This window comes from Eumetopias jubatus, unplaced genomic scaffold (assembly GCF_037043125.1).
Source record: "Eumetopias jubatus isolate StellerSeaLion01/CBP00866 unplaced genomic scaffold, mEumJub1_p1.0 scaffold_15, whole genome shotgun sequence".
Classification (NCBI taxonomy): domain Eukaryota; kingdom Metazoa; phylum Chordata; class Mammalia; order Carnivora; family Otariidae; genus Eumetopias; species Eumetopias jubatus.
The window spans coordinates 6,818,545-6,846,217 of record NW_028274821.1 but is presented as its reverse complement, the minus strand read 5'-3'; the positions used below and the strand labels follow the sequence as shown (position 1 = coordinate 6,846,217).

At 38.0% G+C, this 27,673-nt stretch overlaps 2 protein-coding genes across 7 annotated transcripts in view; one reads left to right on the top strand and one right to left on the bottom strand.

Annotated features, from left to right (window-relative positions):
- On the top strand, positions 1 to 26,881 carry CDC37L1 (cell division cycle 37 like 1, HSP90 cochaperone). 4 transcript variants are annotated; one of them, XR_015766879.1, is made up of 8 exons: positions 1 to 284; positions 4,671 to 4,952; positions 7,098 to 7,191; positions 14,879 to 14,994; positions 15,348 to 15,470; positions 18,519 to 18,683; positions 22,982 to 24,098; positions 25,969 to 26,881. XR_015766879.1 is itself a non-coding variant. In XM_028117315.2 (7 exons), exons 1-7 carry the CDS (start codon positions 153 to 155, stop codon positions 23,081 to 23,083), a joined length of 1,014 nt encoding a protein of 337 aa, XP_027973116.1. In that variant the 5' UTR covers positions 1 to 152; the 3' UTR covers positions 23,084 to 25,244. The 4 variants fall into 4 exon arrangements, 2 of the variants coding, with proteins under 2 accessions (XP_027973116.1, XP_087875147.1); XR_003611453.2 differs by lacking the exon at positions 25,969 to 26,881 and adding an exon at positions 25,256 to 25,413; XM_028117315.2 differs by lacking the exon at positions 25,969 to 26,881 and having other exon boundaries at positions 22,982 to 25,244.
- AK3 (adenylate kinase 3) overlaps positions 15,392 to 27,673 on the bottom strand; it is a 29,114-nt gene continuing 16,832 nt past the window's right edge. Inside the window, exons 5-6 of one of the 3 annotated variants that reach the window (XR_015766880.1) lie at positions 22,164 to 22,311; positions 15,392 to 15,667 (exon numbers count right to left, since the gene is read on the bottom strand). Coding sequence is in view for 2 of the 3 variants with exons in the window: in XM_088019022.1 (XP_087875148.1) it covers positions 22,230 to 22,311 (82 nt within the window). In the remaining variant the exon portion in view is untranslated. Of the gene's footprint in view, positions 15,668 to 22,053; positions 22,312 to 27,673 lie in introns of those variants that run through there. The other 2 variants (XM_028117319.2, XM_088019022.1) reach the window with 2 other exon arrangements.

The window sequence follows — 27,673 nt, the reverse complement described above, 5'->3', positions numbered from 1 at the left end:
CAGGCTAGCGCGGGGTGTGCGTCGGCGTCGCGGCCGGCGGAGGGATTCTGGGTAACGGCCCCGGCCGGCTGGGGCGGCTGGCTCCGCGCAGCAGGTTCAACTCACGCCAAGTCCGTTGGCAGTGGAGGTTCTAGGGCTGGGGGCCGCGGGACATGGAGCAGCCGTGGCCACCGCCAGGACCTTGGAGCCTCCCTCGGGCCGAGGGTGAGGCTGAGGAAGAGAGTGACTTGGACGTGTCCCCCAGTTCTCCCCGCTGCCCGCAGCTGCCGGGCGGCGGCGCGCAGGTGAGAGGGGTCCCGCGTTTGGCGAGGGGGATGGGGAGGTGCCGTCGCCAGGCCCCCAGAGTCCCCTGTCTCTGCGACCCTCCTTGTGCCCTGCTCTGCGCCCCCATTTCACTCCCGGGGGTCCGGAGCTTGATGCTCATCCCACGGCTATTGTAGCATCTTCTGAGGGCTTCTAAGAGGGGCTGGTCATATATTCCCAACCTCCACCTCCACGTACACCTTTTCACCTTGGCTAATAATTCCTTCCCATCCTTGGAAGACGTTCCCCCCCCCTCCCCGCTTCTGACAGCACCCAGATTTGGGGCGGCTAACGTTATAACGTTGACCCTTTGTCCCCTTGTGCGTGTCTTTATCCGAGCGCGTTATTCTGCTGAAGGCTCTGATACTTGTGCACGGTTAATAGTTAGGAACAGTGACTGGTTGGTTGTATTTCGGTAATTTACTGAGCTCCTGACTTTATGCAGATTTAGGATCCAATTTCACTGACTTCTGACATCTGAATAAATTCTGTAAACCTCGCTTTTGATGCTGGTGTAAATCTGTCTCCTTAACGTGACCATTTTTCCCGTCCGGTTATGTTTTGCTTCATATCATTTTCCAGTGACAACATACAGGCACACGTTTGCCTTTTCCTTCAGACTTCCTCAGATTCTTGGTGCTACTTGTGGTTTTCAGTCCAGCCTTCTTTCATCTGAAACTTATCCAAAGGACACACCATTTGGGATTTTTCTGGGTCCTGTCTTAGGGAGGGCTTACATACCCTTATCACCTTGTCCTGGTTTTTCTCCTAATCTGAGTGTGTTTGGAGGTATATTTCAGGAACACAGACTAAACACTAACATGTTAAGTGAAAAGGGTTATAGGTGTCTCTCTGCCTTCTTGGCTTCTTGCAAAACGGGGTACCTAAGAGCTTAACTGAATTAACAGTTTTTCTCTAGGCTCATCTTGCTAGCAGTTAGTGAAGATGAGTTATTTAAATCGTTTGCCAATTAAGTGTAAGGCCATCGGTCCTATGCCCATCTCATTGGGTTAGTTGGCTTCACGGAGAAAAATGCTGTTTCATAACCATAGACTGTACTTCGGCCAGTCAGTCTGTGGGAAAGTGCAAGACATTTTTTAGGAGGCCAGAAAGAGTTGATAGGTCAGTAGTCACCCCCTAATTATGGATCGCTAGTATCATCTTTATATACAAAATGTGTTATATGAGCATACAATGAATGTGTTATGGAGGGAAAAAATATGAACAGCAGCTGTGCTTGTCAGTTTTGAAGGCATATGAAGAGAATAAGAGGTCTCCAGAATTTCCATGCATTGTGGTTCAATCACAAAAGTAACCTAAGAGAAACACTAAACTTAGAAAATATCTAAGCTGGAAAATACCCAGCTGGCTAAGTCAGAGGAGCATGCCACTCTTGATCTCCGCGTCCTGGATTTGAGCCCCATGTTGGGTGTAGAGATTACTAAAATAAACAAACAAACTTTTAAAGATCTGTATATTTTTTACTTGTGCACTTGGAATTGTAAGCTTATTTAGCTGAAAGTGATTTTATGAGCAAATAGGCTTATCTTCTTCATTAAAAATGATTTCTCTCAGATCCTATAGCTAGTTAGTGGCAGAATTAAAACTAGAACCCACTTCTGACTCCTAGTACAGTGTTTTTTCCTACCTGCTGCACTTCCCATCCTGTGATGTAATGTAAAACCATCTGGCTGACACTACCTTTGGTGTTAAAATTTGCAAAGTTGATTACTAATCCTAAGTTCATGTGTTTATAACCCACTTACTTGTCTTGCTGACTTTAGGACTTAAGTTTTTGGATTGGAATATTTGGAAAGAATAAAATATTTAATTAAAATGATAAACATTTTATAATTTTTTTCAAAAACAGTTCTGGTTTAATTTTACCAGACGTGGGGAATCTAGACAGATTAGTGTCATATGTGATGTATAGTTCTGATACCCAGTTAAAGTAAAAGGCAACTCAGAATTTAGAGATCATGTTCAAGCATTTTTAATGTAAAGTTGCACTAATAAACCTAATGCCAGCAGTTCCTTTTAGAATTCATGTTCATTAAAATATTATTATGTTTAGATGCGCCTGGGTGGCTCAGTTGTTAAGCATCTGCCTTTGGCTCAGGTTGTGATCCCAGGGTCCTGGGATCGAGCCCCGCATCGGGCTCCCTGCTCGGCGGGAAGCCTGCTTCTCTCTCTCCCACTCCCCCTGCTTGTGTTCTCTCTCTCGCTGTGTCTCTCTCTGTCAAATAAATAAATAAAATCTTTTTAAAAAAATAAAATATTATGTTTAATGTTCCTCTGAAACCTCAGTGTGTTCATAGGTAAAATGTGATCTTTTTTTTTTTCCTTAATCGTCTCAGTATATGTTGGATAGTTAGCTCAAATGGCCAGATGTTTGTCTGTGTAGTCTGCGGAGAAGAATTTAACATGAATCATTTTTAGAATTTAGAAATAAGATTTCTGTGTTTGATTTGAGACATGAATATTTGTTCCCACATAGTTTTGAAAATGCAAGGTATTTTCATTTGTCCGTATTGCCTTTCTTAGTATAGCTTTGTCTTACAATAAACAAATTTTATAGCTTTATTATTCTCCTTTTCCTGGCCCCTTCTTAAGTATAGCTAGGCTACAGTTATTCTTGATCCTATCTAAGATAGCAAAAAATAAAAATAAATATTTCACTTGGTTAGTTAGGGCCTTGTGGTACCTGGGCTCCAAACCTGCTAAATGAGTAAATCACCTGAATAGCAACAGTGTCCACATTTGCCGCAATAGAAATCTAAGACTCAGCTGAAAAGTAGAGGCCTTTCATGCTACTTGCCTCAGAATTCTTTGCCACCACTAGTCTGTTCCAGGAAGTGGGGAATCATTTATGCATATGAGATTTATGGAGTTGTAGCCCCTCGAGAAGCTGCTGGTTGAGTAAACAAATAAGCACAATATTGTGTGAAAACACCGCTAAGAAGTATGCAAACCTTGAGTGGGAAGGGAAGGGATTAGAGAAAACTTAAGGAAGTGATGCCCGAGTCTGGAATGGGGATAGGAGTTGGGGGATAGGGGTTGCCACCTCGAAAGGAGCGGGGGATGGAAAGAATAAGCAAACAAGTAGGAGAGTAGCTAGAACTGAGTGTAGGTAGATAATAGGAAGTGCGATCACGAAGGACCATGCCACAATTTGTGCTTTATCCCAAGCCTCTAAGAATGTGTGAAATTATCAGATTTGGTTTTTGGAGAAATTACTCCAAGTCTAGTAGAGTGGAGAATGACTTCAGATGAGAAAGACTATATATAACTGAGGTATGAAATTACAAGTACTTGAGGAGTGACGCAGATTAGGGAACAGATTGAAGTAAAATTGTTCTGAATACTTAGTTAAAATTGATCTGCATTTTGGCTGAGAAGTCATAAAGAATGTGCCTTCAGCTTTTGTTTTATAGAGCTGAACAATATAAGGACTTAAACACCCATCACAGTGCTGTAAGTGTAGTGGTTTAGTAAATATTAAAACTAATTACTGAGGCGCCTGGGTGGCTCAGTTGGTTAAGCGTCTGCCTTCAGCTCACGTCGTGATCCCGGGGTCCTGGGATCGAGCCCTGCGTCGGGCTCCCTGCTCAGCGGAGAGCCTGCTTCTCCCTCGCCCTCTGCCTGCCACCCTGCCTACTTGTGCTCGCTCTCTCTCTGTCTCTCTGTCAGATAAATAAAAACCTTAAAAAAAATTTTTTTTTAAATTTAATTACTGTTGCTTCTGATTCGAACAGTCAGTCACCAGGATGGACCAGTTTTTGGTGGATTTTTTTTGTTTTTATAATTTTGCCTATTTTGATTAGGATTAAGTTAAAGAATGTCTGTCTGTCTGATCGAGTCAGTTATAAACAGAAATTCCCCATATAAGAACTTCTCAGATCACCAGGGATTGGGATAATATAGAAGGAAAATAGAAACCAAGAAGTAATTACTTCTAAATAAAAGGTTCTTTGCAGTGAGGAACTTCCAGAACAAAACTCTAAAGATCTGGTTTTCAGCATGTTGAGTTGTAAGGTGATGGACTAGATTGAAGCTTTTGTTCTCATTATTCTGCTGTTTTAGGACTGTGAGGCTGTAAATCAAATGTTTCTTGAGCACCAGCTATAGGCAGAACATTGTGCTAATTATCGGGCTTTTTGCTGCTGTTAGTTGTCCGAGAGCAGTATAGGTTAACGAAGAAGTGTTTAGACTCTAGTTGATGAAAGAAGACCTATAATATAAAAGTATAACTGCATACATAGAAGGCAGAATGCATATGTATCAAAAATATTGTACAGCAATGCTTGACTAAAAGAAAATTGAATTCTGCATAAACATACACCTTGCCTTCTTCATTTCTTATCCAGATGTATAGCCATGGAATTGAACTGGCTTGTCAAAAGCAGAAAGAGTTTGTGAAGAGCTCTGTGGCATGCAAATGGAATCTCGCTGAAGCTCAGCAAAAACTTGGTAGCTTAGCCCTGCATAACTCTGAGTCCTTGGATCAGGAACATGCCAAAGCACAAACAGCAGTATCAGAGCTAAGGCAACGTGAAGAAGAATGGCGGCAGAAAGAAGCAGCTCTAGTACAAAGAGAGAGAATGTGTCTGTGGAACATGGATGCCATTAGCAAGGATGTTTTTAACAAGGTACAACTTTTTATTGGATTATAATGAAAGAAGAGAAAATGGAAGTGTTTGTACAAACCAGTTGTGCATATTTGGTAACAAAGCAACAGAACTTTTGAACAGTATTCAGTTTTGACAGTTTATGAAAAGTGTTTGTTACAGAAACTTGTATCCCCAATAGTGTCAAATGTGGGTAGTCGTTAATATAAATCTATGGCTGTAGCATAGCACACTGAATGTAAGGGTGGACTCTGGAATCAGACTCAGATCTCAGCTTTGTCACATGCTGCTGGCTTTGTCACCTTGGGCAAGTCACTTGACATCTCTAAGCCTCGGTTTCTTCAACAATTTAGGGTGAGTATGAAGACTGAGGTAATTTCTTAAAAGCCCACAGGTTAGGGCCAGGCATGTGGTAAAGCTCAGACGTTACAAGAGCTTTCCGATGTTGCTGTCAGCTTGCTATCAGTTTCGTAACACTAATGTGTAGATACTGGATTTATTGTAGAGTCTTTCACTGTTACTTACCAGTATGTATTTAGTAAACCTCAGGTAATAATCCAGATTTAGCATTACCAACATTACCGAATGGACTAGTACAGCACTTTTGCCAAGTTAGCAGTTATGAAGAGTAGTGTTCACTTTCTCACTGGATTATGTAGGCTTTATTCTTTGACTGTTGCATCTGAGGAAGAAATGGGCAATGAAATTCATTTTTACTAATGTGTAAAGTAACACTTCTTTCTTTCACTGTGTCTGTATATATTGTTCTAAGGAGCACGTCTTCTCAGCATTTATTTCTGGTTTGCATTTATACACCATAACTACTTAAAATATTTTTTTTTTCTTCCAGAGGGAATGGTCAAAGTGCAGTGTTTCTTTGTTTTATAAAGTTAATGTCTCTTAACACAGTGGTCACAAAGGAAATATTTTCATTTGTCTCTGCTTTTATTTTGTTGGTTTTTTTTTTTTACTGTTTTTTTTTTTAACTTAGGTTCTGACATAGCCTACATTTACACCACAAATTAATTAGGATTATCTTTATGTTCCAGTCATTTGCTCAAAATCGTACATTGATTTTGTCTGGGAGCTTGAGACTTGAGAGGACTGGTCTAGATCTGCGCTGTCCAACTCGATAGCCACTAGCCACATGTACTATTGAGCGCTTGAAATGTGGCTAGTCCGAATTGAGATGTGCTGTAAGTGTAAAATACACACCAGATTCCAATAATTTAGTACCAAAAAAAGTAAAATATTTCATTAATAATTTTTTTTTGTCTTACATGTTGAAATGATCGTATGTTGGATATGTTGGGTTAAATAGATGTGTTACTAATTTCATCTGTTTCTTTTTGCTCTTTAATGTGGCTAATACAAAACTATATTTGTGACTTGGATTATGTTTCTATTGGACAGTGCTGGTCTAGATAGCAGGATATATAAAGGAAATGTTTCTATTTTGAAATATATAAACTTGTGTGCTTTTGAGTTACAAACTGGCAGAGAGCTAGTTTGTGCTTTTTGTTTTTGGCAGTGATGATCACAAGGTTTAAATGCGATCACAGAATGTTCTGAGAAACTATTCTGCCAGTTTTTCTGGCCAGATAAAAACTTCATCTTGGTCTGGGCTTTATGGCTTATTAAGTGAAAATAAGCACCTCCTTAATAGAAATCTGTACTTGATTTCAGAATCAAACTGGCCTCTCCTAAGAAAGATTTACAACAAAGGTCCATTTTAGGTTTATGTCTTTGCAAAGAAGTTATAATAAATGTATTTTATACACTTTGAATGTCTAAGTTTATTTCCAGCAAGAACTCCAAAGATTAGGCTAGAGTTGCAAATATTTAATGGAAATAAATAATGTGAAATATATATTATGCATGTAAAGGATCTTTCTATACTTTGATATGGAAATTCCATTTAATGCACTTGGATTTTTTGGTATGATTTCTAAAATAATTCTATAATTTTGCACACGTACCATTTTAAAAAATAAACTTTTAATTTTTAAAAGAGTTTAACAGATAAATTTAATAATATAGTATCAGTATAATACTATACCACCTTTTTATAGTGTCTATAGGAAGCATTGCTAGGCATTCAGTATCTGAGAAAGAATAGTCAGTGAATATAAAATCTGATTTTAACTTCAAGAATTTTTTTCTTAGAGTTTTATTAATCAAGATAAAAGAAAAGAAATAGAAGATGAAGATAAATCAAAATCATTTATGCAGAAGTACGAACAAAAAATAAGACATTTCGGTAAGTCTGCTGCTTAGTTTCCTAAGTGTTTGATATTGGGGCGCCTGGGTGGCTCATTCGGTTGAGAGTCCGACTCTTGATTTCGGTTCCTGTAATGATCTCAGGGTCGTAAGATTGGGCACTGGGTTGGGCTCCGCACTCAGCAGGGAATTTTCCTGAGATTCTCTCCCCCTCTCCCTCTGCCCTCCTGCTTGCTTGCGCTCTCTCTGTAAAATAAATAAATCTTAAAAAAAAAATAAAGTGTTTGATATCATAAATATGTGTACAAAAAGTGTATTTATAAAATGAGGACCAAAAAGAAGATAAATGGCACAATTCCAGTTTTGTGGCTACTTCTGGCACAGTTGTATAGCTCTTGCTTTATTTTATTTTATTTTTTTTATAGAGATTTTTATTTATTCATTGAGGGAGAGAGAGAATGGTATAGAGAGAGCATGAGAGGGAGGAGGGTCAGAGGGAGAAGCAGACTCCCTGCTGAGCAGGGAGCCCAATGCGGGACTCGACCCTGGGACTCCAGGATCATGACCTGAGCCGAAGGCAGTCGCTCAACCAACTGAGCCACCCAGGCACCCATAGCTCTTGCTTTAAACTGTTTTTTGGTCATAAATAGATTGACAGTAAACTAAATCAAGAAGAGAAGCAAAATTCAATCTATTATTATATAATGCTACTCTCTAAGGCGCAGTCTTTGCTTACTCCATAGCCTTTTTCCATCACCCAACTAGTCTTTGCTTTTGTCATTTTCCCTTTTTGCTTCTGTTGTATCTGATTATTTTATGGTTATAAGATTAGCATTCATTATTTTCAGGTTTTGGATATGTTCCTGTATAATTCCTGCAGCTCCTTCAACTGCAATTCAGATAAACATAGTAATAGAAATACGTATATGAAGTACTGAAAATTAGTTTTGTCTATTGGGGAAAGACAGTGGGCTGGGGGTTGATGTGGTGAAGACTTCCCACAAGAGAGAACATCTGAGCTAAATTATGAAGAACACCTAGGAGTTCTCCCTATGGATAAGCGAGCATCAGCACTGCGTGCAAAGGCAGAGTCAGGAGACAACATGCTGTGTTGGGTAAGCCGTGTGGTGCTGCGGGGGTCAAAATGCCACTGGGAAATGTTAGGGGTTAAGGCTCAAGGCATCTTTTTTTGATCCCAAGTAATATGTTAATTTCGTAAACATAGTTTTTATTTGTAGTATGTTAATAAGCTTATTAAGTGGCATTTTGAAATACATTTCCAGTGGCGTTTCCCCCCCCATTTAGAATTTCATTCATCCTTCGGTTTTATTAAGACAGTGGATAGTACTTCAGATTTTTTCCCCCTTTTTATGTAGTTTATTCATAAAGGATTCATTTTTCTCATATTTCTTGTTTTGAAAGAAGAAAGCAGACTGTGTATTCAGATTAATTCAAGGATAGAACCTGAAGAAATGAACAAAGTTCACTTTTAAACATTTTGGAAATGAGTCTTAGTTGTGATAAGGTGATTTGCCACTCCCACCTGCAGTCCTTGCTTCCTAGACCTGTGTGTTCCACTGCATCTAGTGGAATGGCATCCTTTAAGGTGTTGTCACCCAGTTGGCATTCTGGAAGCTAGTTGCTTTGGAGCTGTGGGAAACCTAGTAGGTGCAAAACAGTTCCCTCATTTTTGCTGTAAATTGAATGTCTCAATAAGAAACAATTTTGTGTGGGGAAAATAACCCAGTCTCAACAAGGTGTTGTAACCCACCTAGCAGTATAACTATGTTTAAGTCTCCAATAAAACATTTAACCATTCTATAAAACCTGCTTCTGGGTAGTGATGTTTATAAGACCAGTGAATTTCATGAGCCTATTGTCTTCATGTCTTTTGCTGTAAAATGAATTTCTGGGTCAAGAACTAATGTGGTATGGTACTAAATAACTCATTTAGTAAGATCACAGATGTATTACTTGTAGAAGCATGGCAAGAAGGGAGGGCAATACCAGATCTAGAATGGGTTTGTTCAAGTGAGGAACCACTGCTCTCTACAAGATGAAATGGGACCAAGATAATCAGTCTGTTACTTGATGGTTGACTGGTCCATCCAGCATATTGGTGCCATATTTAGTTTTCAGCACTGGTTTCTGCTACTGGCAAATTAGGTATTCAGAGGCTATACTGGAATATCTTAATGGGGAGATCCCATGCCGTTGAATCTCTGCATAATCTCAAGTCTGCCACCATGGCCCCTGAGCTTATATTTTGCAAGCAGGGAGATGGCTGAGGAAAAGGCTGACTTGACATCTATAAGTGATTAATAAGCAGTGGTTTGCCATTGCGTGTTGGGGGCTTCCAGTGTCTCATCCTGTAATACTAACCAGAGCCTTACTGTCTTCAAAGCCAACCAGACCTGATAGCTACTCCCAGATTCACATTGTGCCTGTTTCTTAATGGAAATGTACACTGGCTTTTTCCTTTGGAGGAGATACCTACTTGCCACAGCTCCTTGCATCCCCAGAAATTTTACTAAGGTAGTAGGCTCCCAAATTTTTATGTGTTTTTTTCCCCACTTTCTGGCATGTGTGTATCTTACCAGGACATCTGGATACCTGCTACTTCCTGCTGACCAAGTTCCATCAGTATGAAGTGGGCCAGCTGGTAATTGTGCAGGATGATGAGATGGTGAAAGTCCCTGTGGACTAAATTGTGGCATAGAGCTGACAGAGACCTTAGGCAAGATAGTGAAAGTTTAATGCTGTTCCTGCTGGGTGGAAGCAAATGTTTGTGGTGTTATATGCTTATTGTGGTAAAGGGGGGAAAAAGCATTTGTCAGAATTATGACTACAGTGATACACTTCTTTGAAGTAAACACATCTGGAATAGCAGCTGTAATTAAAGATTCCGACTGGAGGCTTTTCAAACTTGGATTCATTCCAGACTCTTGGAAGACATGGGCCTGATACATAGGGGGGCTGTGAAGGGCTCCAGGGGCTCAATACCGGGACTTCTCTGTGGTTTCAAGTGTACTTAACATTAACATTTCCATTATGGTGTTTGCTGACTGTCTTATGTTATTTTTGGTCTTATAATTAGGTGGACTTTATCATTTAATGATAAATGGTACGATCATACCATGGAGTATTTTAAAGCAATGAAATCTTGATTTTTTTCCCCCTTACATTTGTATTTAATTTATTTACTTTGGTTAATTCATATTTTATAAACATAAAATACCAATTTAGCAACAAAGTCTGTTTTCTTTCAAATTTCACAAAAGTTGGGACGCCTGGGTGGCTCAGTCGGTTAAGCGGCTGCCTTCCGCTCAAGTCATGATCCCAGGGTCCTGGGATCAAGTCCCACATCGTGCCCCCTGCTCAAGCAGGGAGTCTCCTTCTCCCTCTCCCTCTGCCTGCCACTGCCCCTGCTTGTGCACGCTCTCTTTCTGACAAATAAATCTTTTAAAAAAAATTTCACAAAAGTTTTATTCAATGTCATATGCATCTTTGACATCACTTTCTTTGTGATCATCAGAGTGGCTTTTTGATGATCTAGCAGTTTTTCATGGCACATCGTCTGTTCACTTCCAGCCAAAGTTAGCTATGATTTAACATTTTTGAGTCTGTAGGGTGCTGTCACTGGAAATTTTATCAAAAGCTATAAATGGTTGCATAAATACTATGATGGATCGTTCTCATTTGTATGGAAGGTGGATATTCAGTCTCCTCAGTGTAAGCACATACATATTGCTTTTCAAAAACACATTATAAAGTACTCTTGAGTAGAATGTGGAGTGAAATGAGTAGAAAATTAATATGTATGATAGGATTCTAATTTTGTTTAAGTCATTAAAAAATAAGCCCAGAAAGAAATATATTAAAGTGTTAACATTAATTTTCTTTTGTAGGATTGCAGATGATTTTTGTGGATTTTTCAAATTCTTCACAATGAATATACATTATTTTTATAATATGAAAAAATATTTTAAAGGGTTTATCCTAAGAATTGAAGGATAGCTTAACATTGGAAAATTTATTGATTTTATTATAAACTGTATTAACAGTTTATAATAATACAACCACAGTACTTGTTGTTCAGTTTGATGTGGGAAGAATGGAAATGTCTAGAGGAATTTCTAGAATTTTTGAGTGGGTGACATGGAGCCTAGGAAGCACCATAGATGGCAGGGAGAGAAAAATGGGTTTAGTTTCAAATAAGATTAGTTTATGTGCAAGCATGTAGGTAGAAATAGTTGTCTGGTGGTAGGTGATTGGAAATACAGGAGCCCTGGGACTTCAGAAATACAGAAAAAGAGGTCATTTACCTGTCATTAAGAAATTTACAACCTTGGGGCGCCTGAGTGGCTCAGTCGTTAAGCATCTGCCTTCGGCTCAGGTCATGATCCCAGGGTCCTGGGATCGAGCCCCACATCGGGCTCCCTGCTCCGCGGGAAGCCTGCTTCTTCCTCTCCCACTCCCCCTGCTGTGTTCCCTCTCTTGTTGTCTCTCCCTCTTTCTCTGTCAAATAAATAAAGAAAAATCTTAAAAATAAAAAATTTACAACCTTTTTGGGAGTTTTTTTTAGCAGGTAGAGACATTAAAATGATTAGTATAATTTAAAGGATTCAAATCTATTACTCTGTAAGTATAACGAAAGAAGAAAGGGAAATCAGTAACAGTGTGTATTGGACCGTTTCGGGAATTAGGTGGAATACTGAGAGCCAGTGGATGGATTGGGATTTAGATGCTGAGGAAAATAATACATAGGTATTTTATAGCACATAATTAAAAAATTTTAATTTGTCAAAGTAAGGTTTTTCAAGCATTCAGAGATTGGTTGGCTAGTTGAAATGACTAGATTAATCTTAACCAAAGTATTTAATATTTAATGAAAGAATGAATTATTCCCTTTTGTGTTGATACTGCCTAATGTTTACTCTCGTCAGGCACTGTCCCAAGTGCTTTATGTGTATTAACTCATTTAATTCTCACAGAAACCCTCTGAGTGAGATACTGTTTTTAGCCTTATTTTACAGAAGAGGAAAGGGAGGCATAGAGACAGGCAAGGCATATCTCTATGGTAAGCGGTAAGGCCAGTTTTCGGACTGAAGCAGTTGGTTTCCAGAGGTGGCTTGCTTAGTCGCCATGCTAGATTGTGCTACTCTCTACCTGTTTGTAAGTTTGTTTACAAATTCCAAAATAACATTAGTAATTTCAGCTATGTTCTGTTCCACTAAAGCCACTGATTAAGTATTTTGTTCATAAGATTCCACACTGTTTTCACATAGGCGTGTATGGACTACCTGTAACCTAACCTCAATTTCATAATTGATAATGCATTTTTGAAATCAAGTGATGACAGGTATTTCTCAGATAAAGAAAAGCTGTGGTCAACTTCAAGTATTAATTTTGTCTTAGTTATTAAATGGATAGTTTAAAAATTGTAACATTTAATGATACCCTTCCTCATGATCCCTATAAGTGTCACTAACCATTTCATATTATCCTTCCTGTAAAAGAAACCAAAATAGGGGCGCCTGGGTGGCTCAGTTGGTTAAGCGACTGCCTTCGGCTCGGGTCATGGTCCTGGAGTCCCGGGATCGAGTCCCACATCGGGCTCCCTGCTCAGCGGGGAGTCTGCTTCTCCCTCTGACCCTCTTCCCTCTCGTGCTATCTCTCATTCTGTCTCTCTCAAATAAATAAATAAAATCTTTAAAAAAAAAAAAAAAAAAAAAACCAAAATAGATAGGATTTTGGTGCCTCAGTAAGTCATGATGCTGCCATGGAGAAGTAAACAGAAGCAATGCTCTCTCTATGGAGGGTGGATAGAGTTGGAAATACTACCTCTTCAGGAGTATAACAAAGCTAATGCAAAACTGCTTCATAGGATTTATTTTATGGCTTCAGGTATAAGAAAGATTATGCCTTCTTTAGATCTGACCCCTAGAAGTTACTAGACTTTTTAAGTATACCTTGAGGAGTAGTTTTAAGAACTTTCAAAATCATTGTTCTCAGAATTTAAAATGCCCTAATCACTGTATCCAAAGTGTTGGGAAAATACTTTATAGAGCTTGTAAAACTCTTTATGTGAAAATGCTAAAATGCTTACTCCCTCTTTTTTTTTTAAACGAGGAAATTAATAATTTATTTTCAGTTGATTCCCATGTGTTGCTAAATGTGTATTTCTCAGTAAGACATTCGTCCTCAGTTTTGAGTTTTGTTCTTATTTGTGTTCTAATATGGAACTTTAATAGAAGTTCAGTTTGTGTCTAGAGGAAAGCTTTACTGCCAAACTGTTGAGACCACCTTATAAAATTTCCATAATGATTCAGTGACATACAGACTTCTTTGGATGAGTCTTTTTTTTTTTTTTTTTACGATTTTATTTATCTATTAGAGAGTGAGCACAAGCAGGGGCAGAGGGAGAGGGAGAAGCAGACTCCCCGCTGAGCAGGGAGCCTAATGTGGGGCTCGATCCCAGGACCCGGGGATCATGACCTGAGCCGAAGGCAAACACTTAACCAACTGAACCATCCTGGCGCCCCTGGATGAGTCTTAAGAGTCTAAAGCTAATGTAGTTAATTTGTTCAAGCGTAAGGCTTACTGTACAAAATTAAAAGCTGAGCACTTTGCTGGTTCCATGATAGCATTGACTTTTTCATGAGATTTCTTACTAATTTGGATAAAGATCAAGATAGACCTTTAGTAGTATTTGGATTGGCTTGATATTTTGAAGCAAATGGTATCTGCCTTCAAGTATGCTTAACTGATTTTGTTTTCTGTTATAAATATTCCTAAATGATTTACATGACTGAAATGGTTTAAGTATATTTACTGTTATAATACTACTGGATTGGTTTTCCGTGCTGTCAGTGTCTGACCATATCATCTTAGACATTTTTAAATAAATTAGAGATAATGTGGTTTTTCTGTTTTATTAAGTGTTTGCTAAATACAGTTTCTTGAGGTTTTGCTTTCTTTGCCATCTTTTTTTTTTAAGATTCTATTTATTAGAGAGAGACAGAGAGTACAAGCGGGGAGGAGAGAGAGAAGTGGGGAGCAAGGAGCCCAATGCAGGGCTCGATCCCAGGACCCTGAGATCATGACCCGAGCCGAAGGCAGACACTCAACCGACTAAGCCACCCAGGCGCCCCTCTTTGCCATCTTTCTAGTAGAAAAATTTGTATTCTGTGAGTAAATAATACTGAGTCTCTTGAAATCATTTGTACTCAATTCAGCATAGAATGACCAGTCATCTCAATTTGCCTGGAACTTCAGGCATTTCCCAGATGGAGGGTTTTTTGGCTTTATACTAGTCACCTTACTTTAACCTGACTAATTATCTGAAATCAAACTTTTTGTGAACTTGGGAAGCTATTTCCAATATATTGGTATTGCTTTAAAAGAGTTTTATTGCAGCGCCTGGGTGGCTCACCGTTCAGCGTCTACGACCTTCAGCTCAGGTCATGATCCTGGAGCCCCATGCAGGGAGTCTGTTTCTCCCTCTGCCTCTCACCCCACTCATATGTGCATGCGTGCTCTCTCTCTCTCAAATAAATAGGTAAAGTCTTTAAAAAAAAAAGTTTTATCACTCTCATTTGCTCTTTTACCATTAACAAATTGCTGTGGTAATATGAATTGTCTTTAAAGAGAATCATTTAAAATACCAATTTCTTTGTTTATAAGAGTATTTGACAATTGTGGTTTAATTCTTTTTTTTTTTACAGGTATGTTGAGTCGATGGGATGATAGTCAGAGATTTTTATCTGACCATCCATACCTTGTATGTGAAGAGACTGCTAAATATCTTATTTTATGGTGTTTTCATCTAGAAGCTGAGCAGGTATTGTGTGAACCTTGAGTTTCTGGAACCTTAGTGGAATTCTGATTTACTTTTTTGTTTTGTCTTTTATGTTACTTTAAATGAAAGCAGGAAGGTTCTTAAATGGAATTAATACTTTTTTTGTTTTTAGGTCTACTTGAGTTTACTGTGGGAATATTTTTAGCTGTCTTAGTTAGCATATGGAAACTTCTCTCCAGTGTGCTTTCTTTGCCGCCTCATCTCTCTTGTTCCCACATACTATAAACCCTTTTCTTTTTTAACCTATTGAAAAATCATGTTTTAAAATCCAAATAGTAATCACAATATTAAATTTCCAGAGGTATTTCTCATAATTTTAATCTGTCTGTTTTCAGAAAGGGGCTCTAATGGAACAAATAGCACATCAGGCTGTTGTAATGCAGTTTATTATGGAAATGGCCAAAAACTGTAATGTGGATCCAAGAGGGTGTTTTCGTTTATTTTTCCAGAAAGCCAAAGTAAGTAACTATTTAATATTTTTAAGTGGGAAGATTAAGCCTTAGCTGAGACCTCTTTGGCCCATATACATCAAAGGCAGCCAGTCCAACCAGAAATTCTCCAGAGGTATATATACTAGAGAACAGATTTCTCAACACGTGGTCCAGGGACGCCCAACAGTCTTCAAGACTTGGTTTCAGGAGGCCTTGAGTCAAAGCTGTTTTCATAATAACACGAAGATGTTATTTGATACAGAAGCAGATGTGTGAATCCAGCTATCTTCTGTTAAGCCAGACTTGTCACTAAATATTTTTGTTTCGGAAATAAAGTTTTTTAAAATAAAAATGTTATAAATGTTAACATGTAATGGGTTTGTTGTTGTATTTTAGATAATATTTTTCAAATTCCTGGGTTTTACTTTCTAACACAGTGAACATTGGCAAATAATAGCCCATATAATCAGGAGCTCTTTAGTTTCCTCAGTGATTTTCAACAGTGTGAAGGGAGTCCTGAGACCCTGAAGTTTGAGAACTGCTGCCCTTGAGAAGCTCTTATACATGTGCACCCACCACATACCATAATGTTCATAATAGAATTGTTCCTAATTGCAAAAAGCCTGGGAGCAACCCAAGTGACTGTTGACAGTAGAATGAGTGGGATATTCATTTGGGTAAATATTAACCAGCATTACTGTGGATGAAAAAACAAGAGTGTGGGGGAAAAAACAAGTCACAGAATGATATATCCAGTAGCTTTTAAAACATATTCTGTATTCTTTATAAAGTTGCAAAACAAGCAGAACTAAACAATATATAGTTGAAGGGTACATAAGTAAGCAGTAAAACTGAAGAGGCAAAGGAGTGACTTTTAAGAAGAAAGTAACATCAGAGGAGGGAGAAGAAACGCTCTTGGGAACTGATTTGTAAGAAGCTAGTAATGATCCATTTCCTAAGTTCTGTGGGTACATAGTTGGGTTTTGTCCAGTAAACTACATAGGTATTTTACATTTTTTTTATATATATGATTCATTTCAGCATACACAGTTAGACGTTAGAAGGAAATATACCAGAAGTTTAACTTTGATTATTCTTGGGTGATAGAATTACACATGATTTCCATTTTCTTTTATATTAAACTACAATGAACATATTCCCTTTTATAAAGGAAGAAAATGTATTAAGTTAAATGTATTAAATTTTAAAAAAATACATCAGGTTGATAGTAGCCCTACCTTAAGTGCTTTAAACACTTGTAAAGTGCAGCCATTTAGGAAATTTTCCCAAAACAGTAAGAGTTTTAATAAGTAAATGATTGAGTTGGTGTTTTAGTTAGGCTTCTAATGACTATTCTAAATGTTCACTTGACACACAGGCATAATAAAAACCATACTTTGTTCTTCACCTTATATGATTGGATATGTTTAAACTAGTGCTTATTAATAGGATAATGGAACATAGCCAACCTATGTCTAGTCTTTGAAATTTACTTTGTCAGAATAGAACTGAAAAGTCTTTAATCTTAGCATTTTGTTCTTAACAATAATTTTTTAAAATTAAGGAATAACTAACTTTCATGGTACTTACTACTTTGTGCCAGGTACTATTCTAAGCACTCTACATGGATTAAGTCATTAAATCCTCATACAATTTTATGAGGGTTATTATTTCTATTTTACAAGTTAGGAAATTAGCATAGAGAATAGGTTACTTAAAGCAAAAATTAGTCAAGTCTCTCTAGATCTAAATCCCCAGGCCTTCGGCATGCAGTAAAGCCAGCAGCTGTACCACTTGGCTTCTTTCATAGCTTGTTGCATAACCATTTGAGAAGGATTACTTCTGGATATGAAGGCTAATAGCGTGTATGTCTCTACAAGTACCATATATTGATCAAAGTGAAATGCTATAATATAATTAGGGAAATGATTGCTAAATTCATAAAAAGGTAGAATGGCAGCACAGAATATTGTCTGTGTGATTTGTATAGATATTGATGTTAATAACTAAATAACTAACTCACAGGTTTTAATTGATTACATAACCTAAACTACATTAAAGAAAAAATAGTTTTCCACACAAATGGGCCCCGTGATATTATAGAATGAGATTTTGACAAAAGCTCTTCCATCACCTGAACTTAAAGCCTAAAGTCCTAGCATAGGATAAGTACTGTGTCATTCCTTATCTGCAGAGGAAACCTAAGTGGAGGCTACTGCCAATTGGGTGTTTTACATCAAGAATCTTGATTGTGGGGCCCCTGGGTGGCTCAGTTGGTTAAGCGACTGCCTTCGGCTCAGGTCATGATTGTGGAGTCCCAGGATTGAGTCCCAATTCGGGCTCCCTGCTCGGCTGGGAACCTGCTTCTCCCTCTGACCCTCTCCCTTCTCATGCTCTCTCTCTCTCTCTCTCTCTCTTTCTCTCTCTCAAATAAATACATAAAATCTTAAAAAATAAAAGAATCTTGATTATGTCATACATCATTGGAGGAAGGTCCCCTCCTGCAACATAATACTTATTATACTTTTTTCTCTCCATAATGTTGAAAAGGTATTTGCTTCACTAAAACACTAAGGAACTTCCAGAATGGAATTGAATGTTGAATTTTATTTGGTTTTCATTGTTTTACAAATAGGGAGTATAGAGCTGGAGATTTACAGAAACAGCTAACAGTGCCCTACCGTTAATTGATGGAGAATTAGAAGGTGGTAAGAATATCCCTTGGTTGTTGCTTGGCAATGTGAGAGGTTAAATGAGAACTATTTTGGATCCTGTCAAGAATCAAGAGCAATACAGAGAATTCCTACTTTTGTTAAATTTGTGTGTATACATACGTATTTGTGTGTGTGTGTATGTTTTACTGGCGTAGAGGGAAATGGAGCAAACCAATCATTAATATTCCTATAAAACAGGTAGTTTTCATAAATCTGACAGGCATCTTGGTGGTGTCTACGTACATTTAAACTATTCATCTTATCTTCACTTCCTCCACTTCAGATCTGATATGTTTGTTAGAATTTACTCTGTGGTCTGGAAGTCTTGAAAAACAGAGTCTTTGTTTTGTGTGTTTTCCAGGCGGAGGAAGAAGGTTATTTTGAAGCATTCAAAAATGAACTTGAAGCTTTCAAGTCAAGAGTCCGACTTTATTCTCAATCACCAAGTTTTCAACCTATGATAGTTCAGAATCATGTTCCTCATTCTAGTGTGGGATCTATAGGTTTGTTAGAATCCTTACCACAGGTAAGTTGGAAAAGTAAATTTTTGTTTTGTTTTGTTTTGTTTTTAACATTTATCTATTTGTCAGAGAGAGAGAGAGCACGCATACAAGGAAGGGGGGAGCGGCAGGCAGAGCAGGCAGAGGGAGAAGCAGACTCCCCGCTGAGCAGGGAGCCTGATGTGGGACTCGATCCCAGGACTCTGGGATCATGACCTGAGCCCAAGGCAGACACTTAACCGACTGGGCCACCCAGGCGCCCCTAAATATTCTCACCTCAGAAGATAACTTTCATTTCATGCCATGTTTTGGCACTAAATCTCTTCCATCTCTTGGGTATTTAGAGAGACACCAAATTCCACTCCTTTAAATATAGAAGAGATGAGTTGTACCTACGCACTCTTAAGGGCAAGTGTTACCTATTGATCATTTCAATCATAAACTTTTTAAGATGGCTCCTGGGGAACATCTCATTCTCAGCAAAATGTACTGTTAAGAATTTCTTGGGATTGGGGTGCCTGGGTGGGGCAGTCAGATGAGTGCCCAACTCTTGGTTTTGGCTTGGGTCATGATCTTGGGGTCATGGGATCGAGCTCGGTGTCAGCGTGGAGTCTGCTAAAGTTTCTCTCTCTCTCTCTCTGCCCCCCGCCCAACCCACTGCACACTCACATGGGCGCTCACTCTTAAATAAAAAAATCTTAAGAAAAAAAAAATTTCTTAGGATGAATTAGCTTCAGAGCCTACATCCAAGTGGCAACCAGGGTGATTTGTTTCATGAGTTTATTTAGTATTATCTTATGAAATGTTGGCGTTGCCTGCCAGAGGTAACATTTTTAATATATTAATGCACCTTCTGCTAAGCTGCTCTTGCTAGTAATGGTCACTAACCTTTTGAGCCTCTGCTGTGAGATCTAGATAAAGCTGTGTTTCTAGCATGAAAGGATTTCTGTCAGAAGATTTGTTACCATTAGAAAATTGCTGCCCATGTTGATTTTAGTAGCATTTTAATTGAGCCCAGTCATTTCTCATTTCCAGGCCCCAAGATTCTAAGACCAGCTTTAGCCAGTTCAGTCTGTTGCCTACACAGTAAAAAGGGCAGACTCATTCAGAAGACAGTGTGAGGAAAGCCCTGTAGTTTTAAATCTCATAAAGTGGTAGGATTGAGATTTTCAATATCTACACCTTATGTCTCTATAATTTCACCATTTCAGTTACATAAGTCATAGGCCAAAGCGACAATTAAGGAAAGCAATTGATAATATTCAACTCAGCCAGAAATACTAATTCTCAAGGATAGAAATAATCAAGGTCTTGATTTTTACATAATTAGTAATATTTCCCCTCAGTTACATATATAAGTAATATTGCACCTCCATTTGTCCTATGGAGTATCTCTTTTTTTTTTAAGATTTTATTTATTTATTTGACAGAGAGATAGCGAGAACAGGAACACAAGCAGGGGGAGAGGGAGAGGGAGAAGCAGGCTTCCCGCTGAGTAGGGAGCCCAATGTGGGGCTCGATCCCAGGACCGTGGGATCATGACCTGAGTGGAAGGCAAGACGCTTAATGACTGAGCCACCCAGGCGCCCCCTACAGAGTATCTCTTAATGCTCTTTAAATATAGTAATGATTTTCTCTTCCATACTTTGAGAAATAGCCCACAGGGAAGTAGTCTTTCCAAGGGAATTTTATGACTGTAAGACACTGTCAAGTCCAATATATAAACCTATAATGAAGATACCACATAATGAAAACAAAGGAGAAAAAAGAAAAAGACTTTGAAGGATGTTATTGGTTCTAAACATAAGAGGGAAAATATATACATTAAAATATCCTAAGGGGCCTGTGTTATCAACAAGTCGCTTCTAATTTGAGAGAAGTAAGTTCTTACTGCACATATCAGATAGCTGCCGAGGCTGCTACTCGGCCTCCCTTGGCAAGATGGGGGGCTGGGGCTATACAGTTTTGACACTTTAAAGTTGCTGATATTATCAGGATTGTTCAGACTTAATTCATTTGGGCTAATTCCTCATGGTTGGAGAAGTTGAGCATCCTGGTCTAGTCCTCCTGAGGGAGAGAAGGGCTGGATAAAATTTCAGCTAGATGCCCAGAAGGACTGTAGACTGGGTGATGGGAAGCTTTGGGGAGAAAAGCGTACCGTAGTAATTATATCCCATTTTTATATACAGTTTATAGATTGCAAAACACTTTCATATGTTGCTTCATTTTATCTTCTCAAAAGCCCTGTGATTCATTTTCATTCATTTTTATGGATGAGTAAACTGAAGCTCAGAGAGGTTAAGCAGTTTGTCTGATGACACGGCTAATACTCCAGTCCTGGATTTCTAGCCTACTTCAACTCCTTCACCCACACTAATATTGTTGTTGAATCATATGCTAGAAACAGGACAGGAGACACAGTCATGTGCTCTTACAGAGAACTAGTCACTGGGATGAGAAATGTGTTGAGAATGCTACTAGATGAAAATACGGGGTAATCAGTGGAATTTAAGTGTAGATTAGGTTAGGTATGTTGATTGCTTTTTGTTTTTTTAAGTCCATGATGAGGTCTTAAGTTCTCAGGGAGATGGATGATGAGTTCTGGAGGACTCCAGTCCAGTCTTGGTAGAGAAATTGTAAGCTCTGTTCTGAAGGCCTTTGGAATTGGGCTTGCATTGTCAGAAAAGGTCTTAGCGCTCTGTTTTTTTTGGAGAATGGGATAATGTAATGAGAGCTTAATAATTTTTTATAAAACTTAAATTGGCATAACTTCAGCTTTTATTTATTTTTTCAGTTGACATAAGCAAATACCATCTTGTGAAGTAAGCAAATACCATCATCCTTAGTTTTGAGAGAACTAAACCAAGGCCTCTTGGACAGAGGTGTTGTAACAGTTACCTTAGGTTTATCCTATAGACCAGCTTTTAATTTTATTAAATTGTGATGAGTAGTTTTCTCTGTAAGGACTGCACTACATTAGGTGGTAGAGGCAGGATTAGAACTGAGGTCCAAAATTACTGTAGTATTCCAGACCTCAGTCAGTTATTGGTGCCTTCATCAAGACTTGATGGGGGATAATCTGGCTTCTGGCTAGCTTTTTGACTTTTACAGATAATGGAATCACAACGTATTGTACTTTATTAAAAAAGAATCTTTTGAAAACCATGCCTCCCTACGGGATGGGAAAGTTTAAGACATCTATTCCCATTTGGACTATTTTCCTCATTGGTGGTCATTAAATAAAATAAACAAAAACAAATGAAACCAGGTGATAACGGTGGTAAAACTCTGAGTAGCTAGCAGATATTCAGAACAACTGAATAGACAAATTGAATTCTTAGGGAAGAATTTCCTAAGGTCCTGGGTCTTAAGGGTTAATGTCCTTAGTCATGGTGCTTTAATAAATAATAGTTTTATTTTTGCATTTATTGAATAAGGTTTTCTTCCTAGCTTTAGAAATATACAGATAGTATATTTATGAGTTTAAAAAATAAAATCCAGGGCACCTTGGTGGCTCAGTCAAGCGTCTGCCTTCGGCTCAGGTCATGGTCCCAGGGTCCTGGGATCGAGCCTCACATTGGGCTCCGGGATCGGCGGGAAGCCTGCTTCTCCCTCTCCCAATCCCCCTGTTTGTGTTCCTCTTTCGCTGTGTCTCTGTCAAATAAATAAAATCTTTTAAAAAATGAAATAAAATAAAAAATAAGCAAAATCCAAATTAAAATGTTCTTTTATCCTCGATTTTTAAAATATGGATCTAAGTACCTCTCGAAAGATTAATAGTTTCTCATTTGAGTTTGTTTTTAACCTTTGCAAAGCCAAGATAGACTCTGAAGGTAGCTATAATTTTTACTTGGTAAATGCATTTTTTTCCTTATTCAAGTGTTTTGCATTTTTAATATTTACTGTGGTAATTAGATAGTAATCTTTAAAACACATTGCCAACTTAAAGCCGTATTTATCTTTTAAATTGTCAATAGCTTTGTACATAGAATTACATGGAAGATGTACCCTTATATGATTAAATAATTTAAATTGCAAGTTTTGTTAAAAGGAAGAAAAAGTTAGTGTTTATTACAGTTCTGTTTTTACATATATCTGTCTTTGTCACATCCTCTTTGGAACAAGTGGTCCAGTCTATTTTCTTTATCTACTTGGGTTTCAACCCAATTTTGAATTCAGAGTCCATTTTCTTCCCCACCTACTTTACTTGTACTACACTGCAGAGAAGTAGACTGTGTGAAACTGAGTATGTAGTTGCGTACACTGGCATAAAACTGTTATCATCCATTGTTTCTTCCCTATATTCTTTTTTTTGTCCCCCCAGAATCCAGATTATCTTCAGTATTCTGTCAATACAGCTCTTTGCAGTTTAAACTCAGTGGTACATAAAGAAGATGATGAATCCAAAATGATGGACACTGTATGATTTGGTTAAGACTGCTGAGGCCAAGTGCTATTTTGTTACAAGGAAGGAAGAACTTGGCTATTTTCTTGACACTTTTATGGGTGCTGCACTTTATTTTTGTTCGGTTTTGATGGGAGGGGAAAAAAGAGTACTGAAACGTTTTGTAAAATTTTTTTTATGTGCTGCTAGGTTTTTTGATTTTTTTTTTTTTTTTTTGGAAGAGAGGAGTGGTACCGTATGTTGTAGGAAGTCAAACTGGACTTTTTTTTTTTTTGGCTACTAAATTTGCCTTTAATCTTATTGTTCTCAGTTTTGGAATCAGAGTGTGAAAATCTGCACAAATGCAATGTTTACAAGAACTGGTTGATTCTAGGAGGCATCTGCTACAGTCTCTTTTTATGTGGATATGTACATGTCCTACTCTACAAAAATGATTAAAGATAAAAATGTACTTGTATCCTACTGCAAATTTCGCTGTCAGGTCTGGTGTTGCATCATAGTAAAAGCAATAAATCAGTAGTTGATAATCTACTTTACTAAATAAGCTGGGTGGTAAAAATTAAAACAAAGTCCTTCCCTTTAAAATAATATTACATTTGTATTTTCGACACCATCAGTTAAATCCTTGACTATAATCTCATTTTTTATATAGATACTGACTTTATCCCCTATGTATTCTTAAAACTGCATTACTTAGAAGTTAATTTTACCCTGTTGACTTTTCAGTATTAAGGGTTATAGTAATATAAAAAGTGATAAAACTAATACAGATTTTTTTTTTTAATAAGATCAAGTTCAAGCTCACTCTTAATTTCTTTACTTGACATAGTCTGGGATCTCTCAGGGAGCAAGTTTTAAAAGAATACTAATGGCCTGTAAGAACAAACAGGAAGAATAATCTGATTTTTTAAATCATGGTTGTTTGTTTCATTCTCATGTAGCCCAAGGACTTTTTTAAAAGGCAGGAGAAATCTTGAAGACCTAACTGCCTCGAGCTGCCAACTCCTTACTTCTAAGAATTTGGTGATCCTTGTTGGTAATGATGGCTTTTACTACATTTGTCATTTCTGTCCTTAGGTCAGTTACCATAGAATGCTTCTGAGCTTTACTACTTCCTATAGAATTCATTTCAGATGTGCCAGGGTATTTGAGTATTCACTTGGAATTAGATGACAGTGCTAATTATGCTGTCCTTATTATTGAGGATTCATCTTCTGACTTAGGGGAACATGGGCTTTGCTGTGTATTGGGTATAGTCTCTGGCTCAGTCCCATTGAGAGTAGCAGCACACATTTGGAAGACGGGCTGACTGGGATTGGGAGTACATGTCTCAATTTGAGAAACCAAATAATGCTAAGGGACCCATGTGATCAGCCCTGTGACCGTGGCCTCATTTGCACCTTGTGTTAACTGAGGTGATAAGGCACATGATACCCATAGAAATGGACTGGAATTATTGAATCGTACTTCTGTAACATCACAATCTTCCTGGTTTTCAGAATAAAACTTTTTGTGCTTTTGATAAAAATATATACTCTATAATAAAATGTTTGACTAATTTATATGGTAGTATTCATCAGCCTGTAATTTTTTTTTAAACTAATGACCTAGTTATAGAAGGTTTGTTTTTGTTTTGTTTTCCTGTTCTAGAGTAAGCTCTTGTTTTTCCCTTCCTGTCAAATAGAGACTGGAAATCCCCCATGTCACAGAAATGTTACTTGAGCCATTACCTCCCATTCCTCAGCTTCACCTTTCCCCAGGATCTGCCTGGAAGCACCCAAATTGTTTTGAATCTCCTTTGCCTTTAAGTTAGAGGTGTTAATGACCAAGTACTGGGAGGAACAAGATGACCAACAAACTGAGTAAACTACTGAAGGGTTTTTTGGTTGTGTTCTCTGAAACAGGAATTCTTGAAGAACTATTTAAGATTGTAGCTATATATATATATATTTTTTACTTTCAAAGGGAAGTGTGTTGTATGTACATACAATTGAGTTTACTCTGGGGGCCCCTAATGCCATGATTTGCACTTAGAGACTTTAACTTTGACATATTTAGCAGTACTTTAGTACTAAGAACAGTAAATTGACGCCCTTTTTATTTTTCTTTATTTTGCTTTAGTACTAAGAACTACCCCTTTTAAGAAAAATGTCCTCTTTTCTGTTTCTTAATAAATAATAAATAATATTTCAGATTGAATTTTGCTGCGCTGTCCGTACTTGCTGGGCTGTCCAGACAGATGAAATGTCCCAACAGATGAATGAAACATTTTGACATCAAAGTATCCATCAAAGATTCTTATTTCATCTGATAAAATTAACCTTCTAATAAAAGATTTTTTAAAAAATTAAGTAGCTACTACATTTATTGCCCGTTAACTCGGTGTCATTTTATCCACGGTAGTGGAGATAATGCTGATCCAAAATTCGTCTCTAGGAGATAAATGGGTAACATTCTCATCCAGTTACACCATTAGTGGGCTCTTTCCAATTCTGCATAAGCTCATAATGTCCTATAACTTCTCTTTAGGAAAATTGGGTGTTCTTTTAGATTAACATGCCTGTTCCCTTTTAAAAGTGAATTAACATGCTGATCAAAGAACATGAGTCTGGTTTAATAAGTAGATTTACTTAAAGGATGAAAAAATTGATTGTGGGTTTAGGCAGTGATCCTGAAGTTAACCTTGGGGCATTTTCAGAGAAAAATAAGAAGATGTCAATATACTGTTCTCAGGATCAATCACATATTTCAGTTCTTAAATTGATATGAGACGGAGATGTATTTGTCAGGATTAAGGTCAGACTGTTCATTTCAGTTTCGTCACTATATCATACACATTTTAAAAATTCCTAAAATCCTTTGCATCCATTTCCCATCTGTAATAGATACTGTGTACCATTTCACAGGTCTCCGAGAATTGGACTCATGGAATAAGTATTTGCTTGCTTACTAGGTAAGGTGATGGGGGGGGTGGTTACAAAAGAATAAACAATTATGAATTGCTTAGCATCTAATAATGATGTCAAAACCATTCTCATAAGCCTTGAAGAATTAGACTTGACCTTTTCTCTTTTCTAAGTATCAAAATGATAAAAAAATCCTGCATCTTTAACTTGGTTTCTTAAAACAGCATGATTCTCTTCAAACACTTGGTAAAATATGAAACATCACCAAGTTGATTTACTTCGGTAAAATCCTTCCAAAGTGCAATTTGGCGTTAACAGTTGAACTTCAGTCAGTGCTATATATATGGAAAAACCATGATCATTAGTTGAAAAAAAAAAAAAAAACTCAAAACAGAGTGGTTGGCTTTTACTGTTTTAAAATTTTTAAACTAATAACCTCCAAAATCAAAACCTTGAGTTGCAAAACTAAGAAAGCTATTTCTTTTGTACATGAGAAGACACGATTTACATGTTTTAAACTACAAATTTATTCTTGCTGTTGGTTGCAGGCATTATAGCAATTTAACCTTTAGTCTGTAATTACCATGGTTTGTTGTTAACATAGATAAGTTTTATCTCAAACTATGAAGTGTCCAAACTATTTTGCTGGGATGCCCTTGTAAATACCTGGGGGAAAGTAGCTGTGGCCTGGGGTTTAGAAATTTGAGTGAGTATGTAATCTATTTCAAATGAAATTGAGAAAATTTGTGGATTGTACTGCCAGTTTGCATTTCCCACAGCACATTCTGCTTATGGAATAACTGTGGTATTCTGGAAAATAGGGTAACGGGTTAAGGAACTGTTCTTTTTTTTTTTTTAAGATTTTATTTATTTATTTGACAGAGAGAGCAAGAGCAGGACCACAAGCAGGGGGAGTGGGAGAGGGAGAAGCAGGCTTCCCGCGGAGCAGGGAGCCCGATGCGGGGCTCGATCCCAGGACCCTGGGACCATGACCTGAGCCGAAGGCAGACGCTCAACGACTGAGCCACCCAGGCGCCTGGAACTGTTCTCCTTATTAGCCTGTAAGGATGGTGGCTCCCCCTGGCCATGGCACTCAGCTCTAGACATATTTCCATGTGGCACATAAATCGTAATGATGGCCGTTGAGCATTATGTTCTTTAGCAGGATGTGCTCCTCAGCAATGACCGCCTTCATCAGGATGGTCTGACACCAACTCATTCAGCATAAAACAAGTTCTCTTTATTTGCTTTAATAAAGGAAAAAAGTAATAGTGCAGGTGTTCCCCAAAGTAATGGATATATGTGCAAAACTTTGGGCGAAGTGTTTTAGGAGTAGGGAGGGAATGGTCACAGGGAAGAAGTCTCAGTTTTCAAAGCCATGTTCTTCTACCCCTCTTCTTAATTTCCAAATCTACGTGTGTTAAGAAGGCCATTATGCCTGCAATCCTATAGCAGGAGATAACAGCTTCAAATGAAACCAGCCTATATACTGTTGTAAGACAGTTATTAGAAAGCAGTCATCAGGGTGCCTGAGTGGCTCAGTTGGTTAAGCGACTGCCTTCGGCTCAGGTCATGACCCTGGAGTCCCGGGATCGAGTCCCGCATCGGGCTCCCTGCTCAGCGGGGAGTCTGCTTCTCCCTCGGACCCTCCCCCCCTCATGCTCTCTATCTCATTTTCTCTCTCAAATAAATAAATAAAATCTTA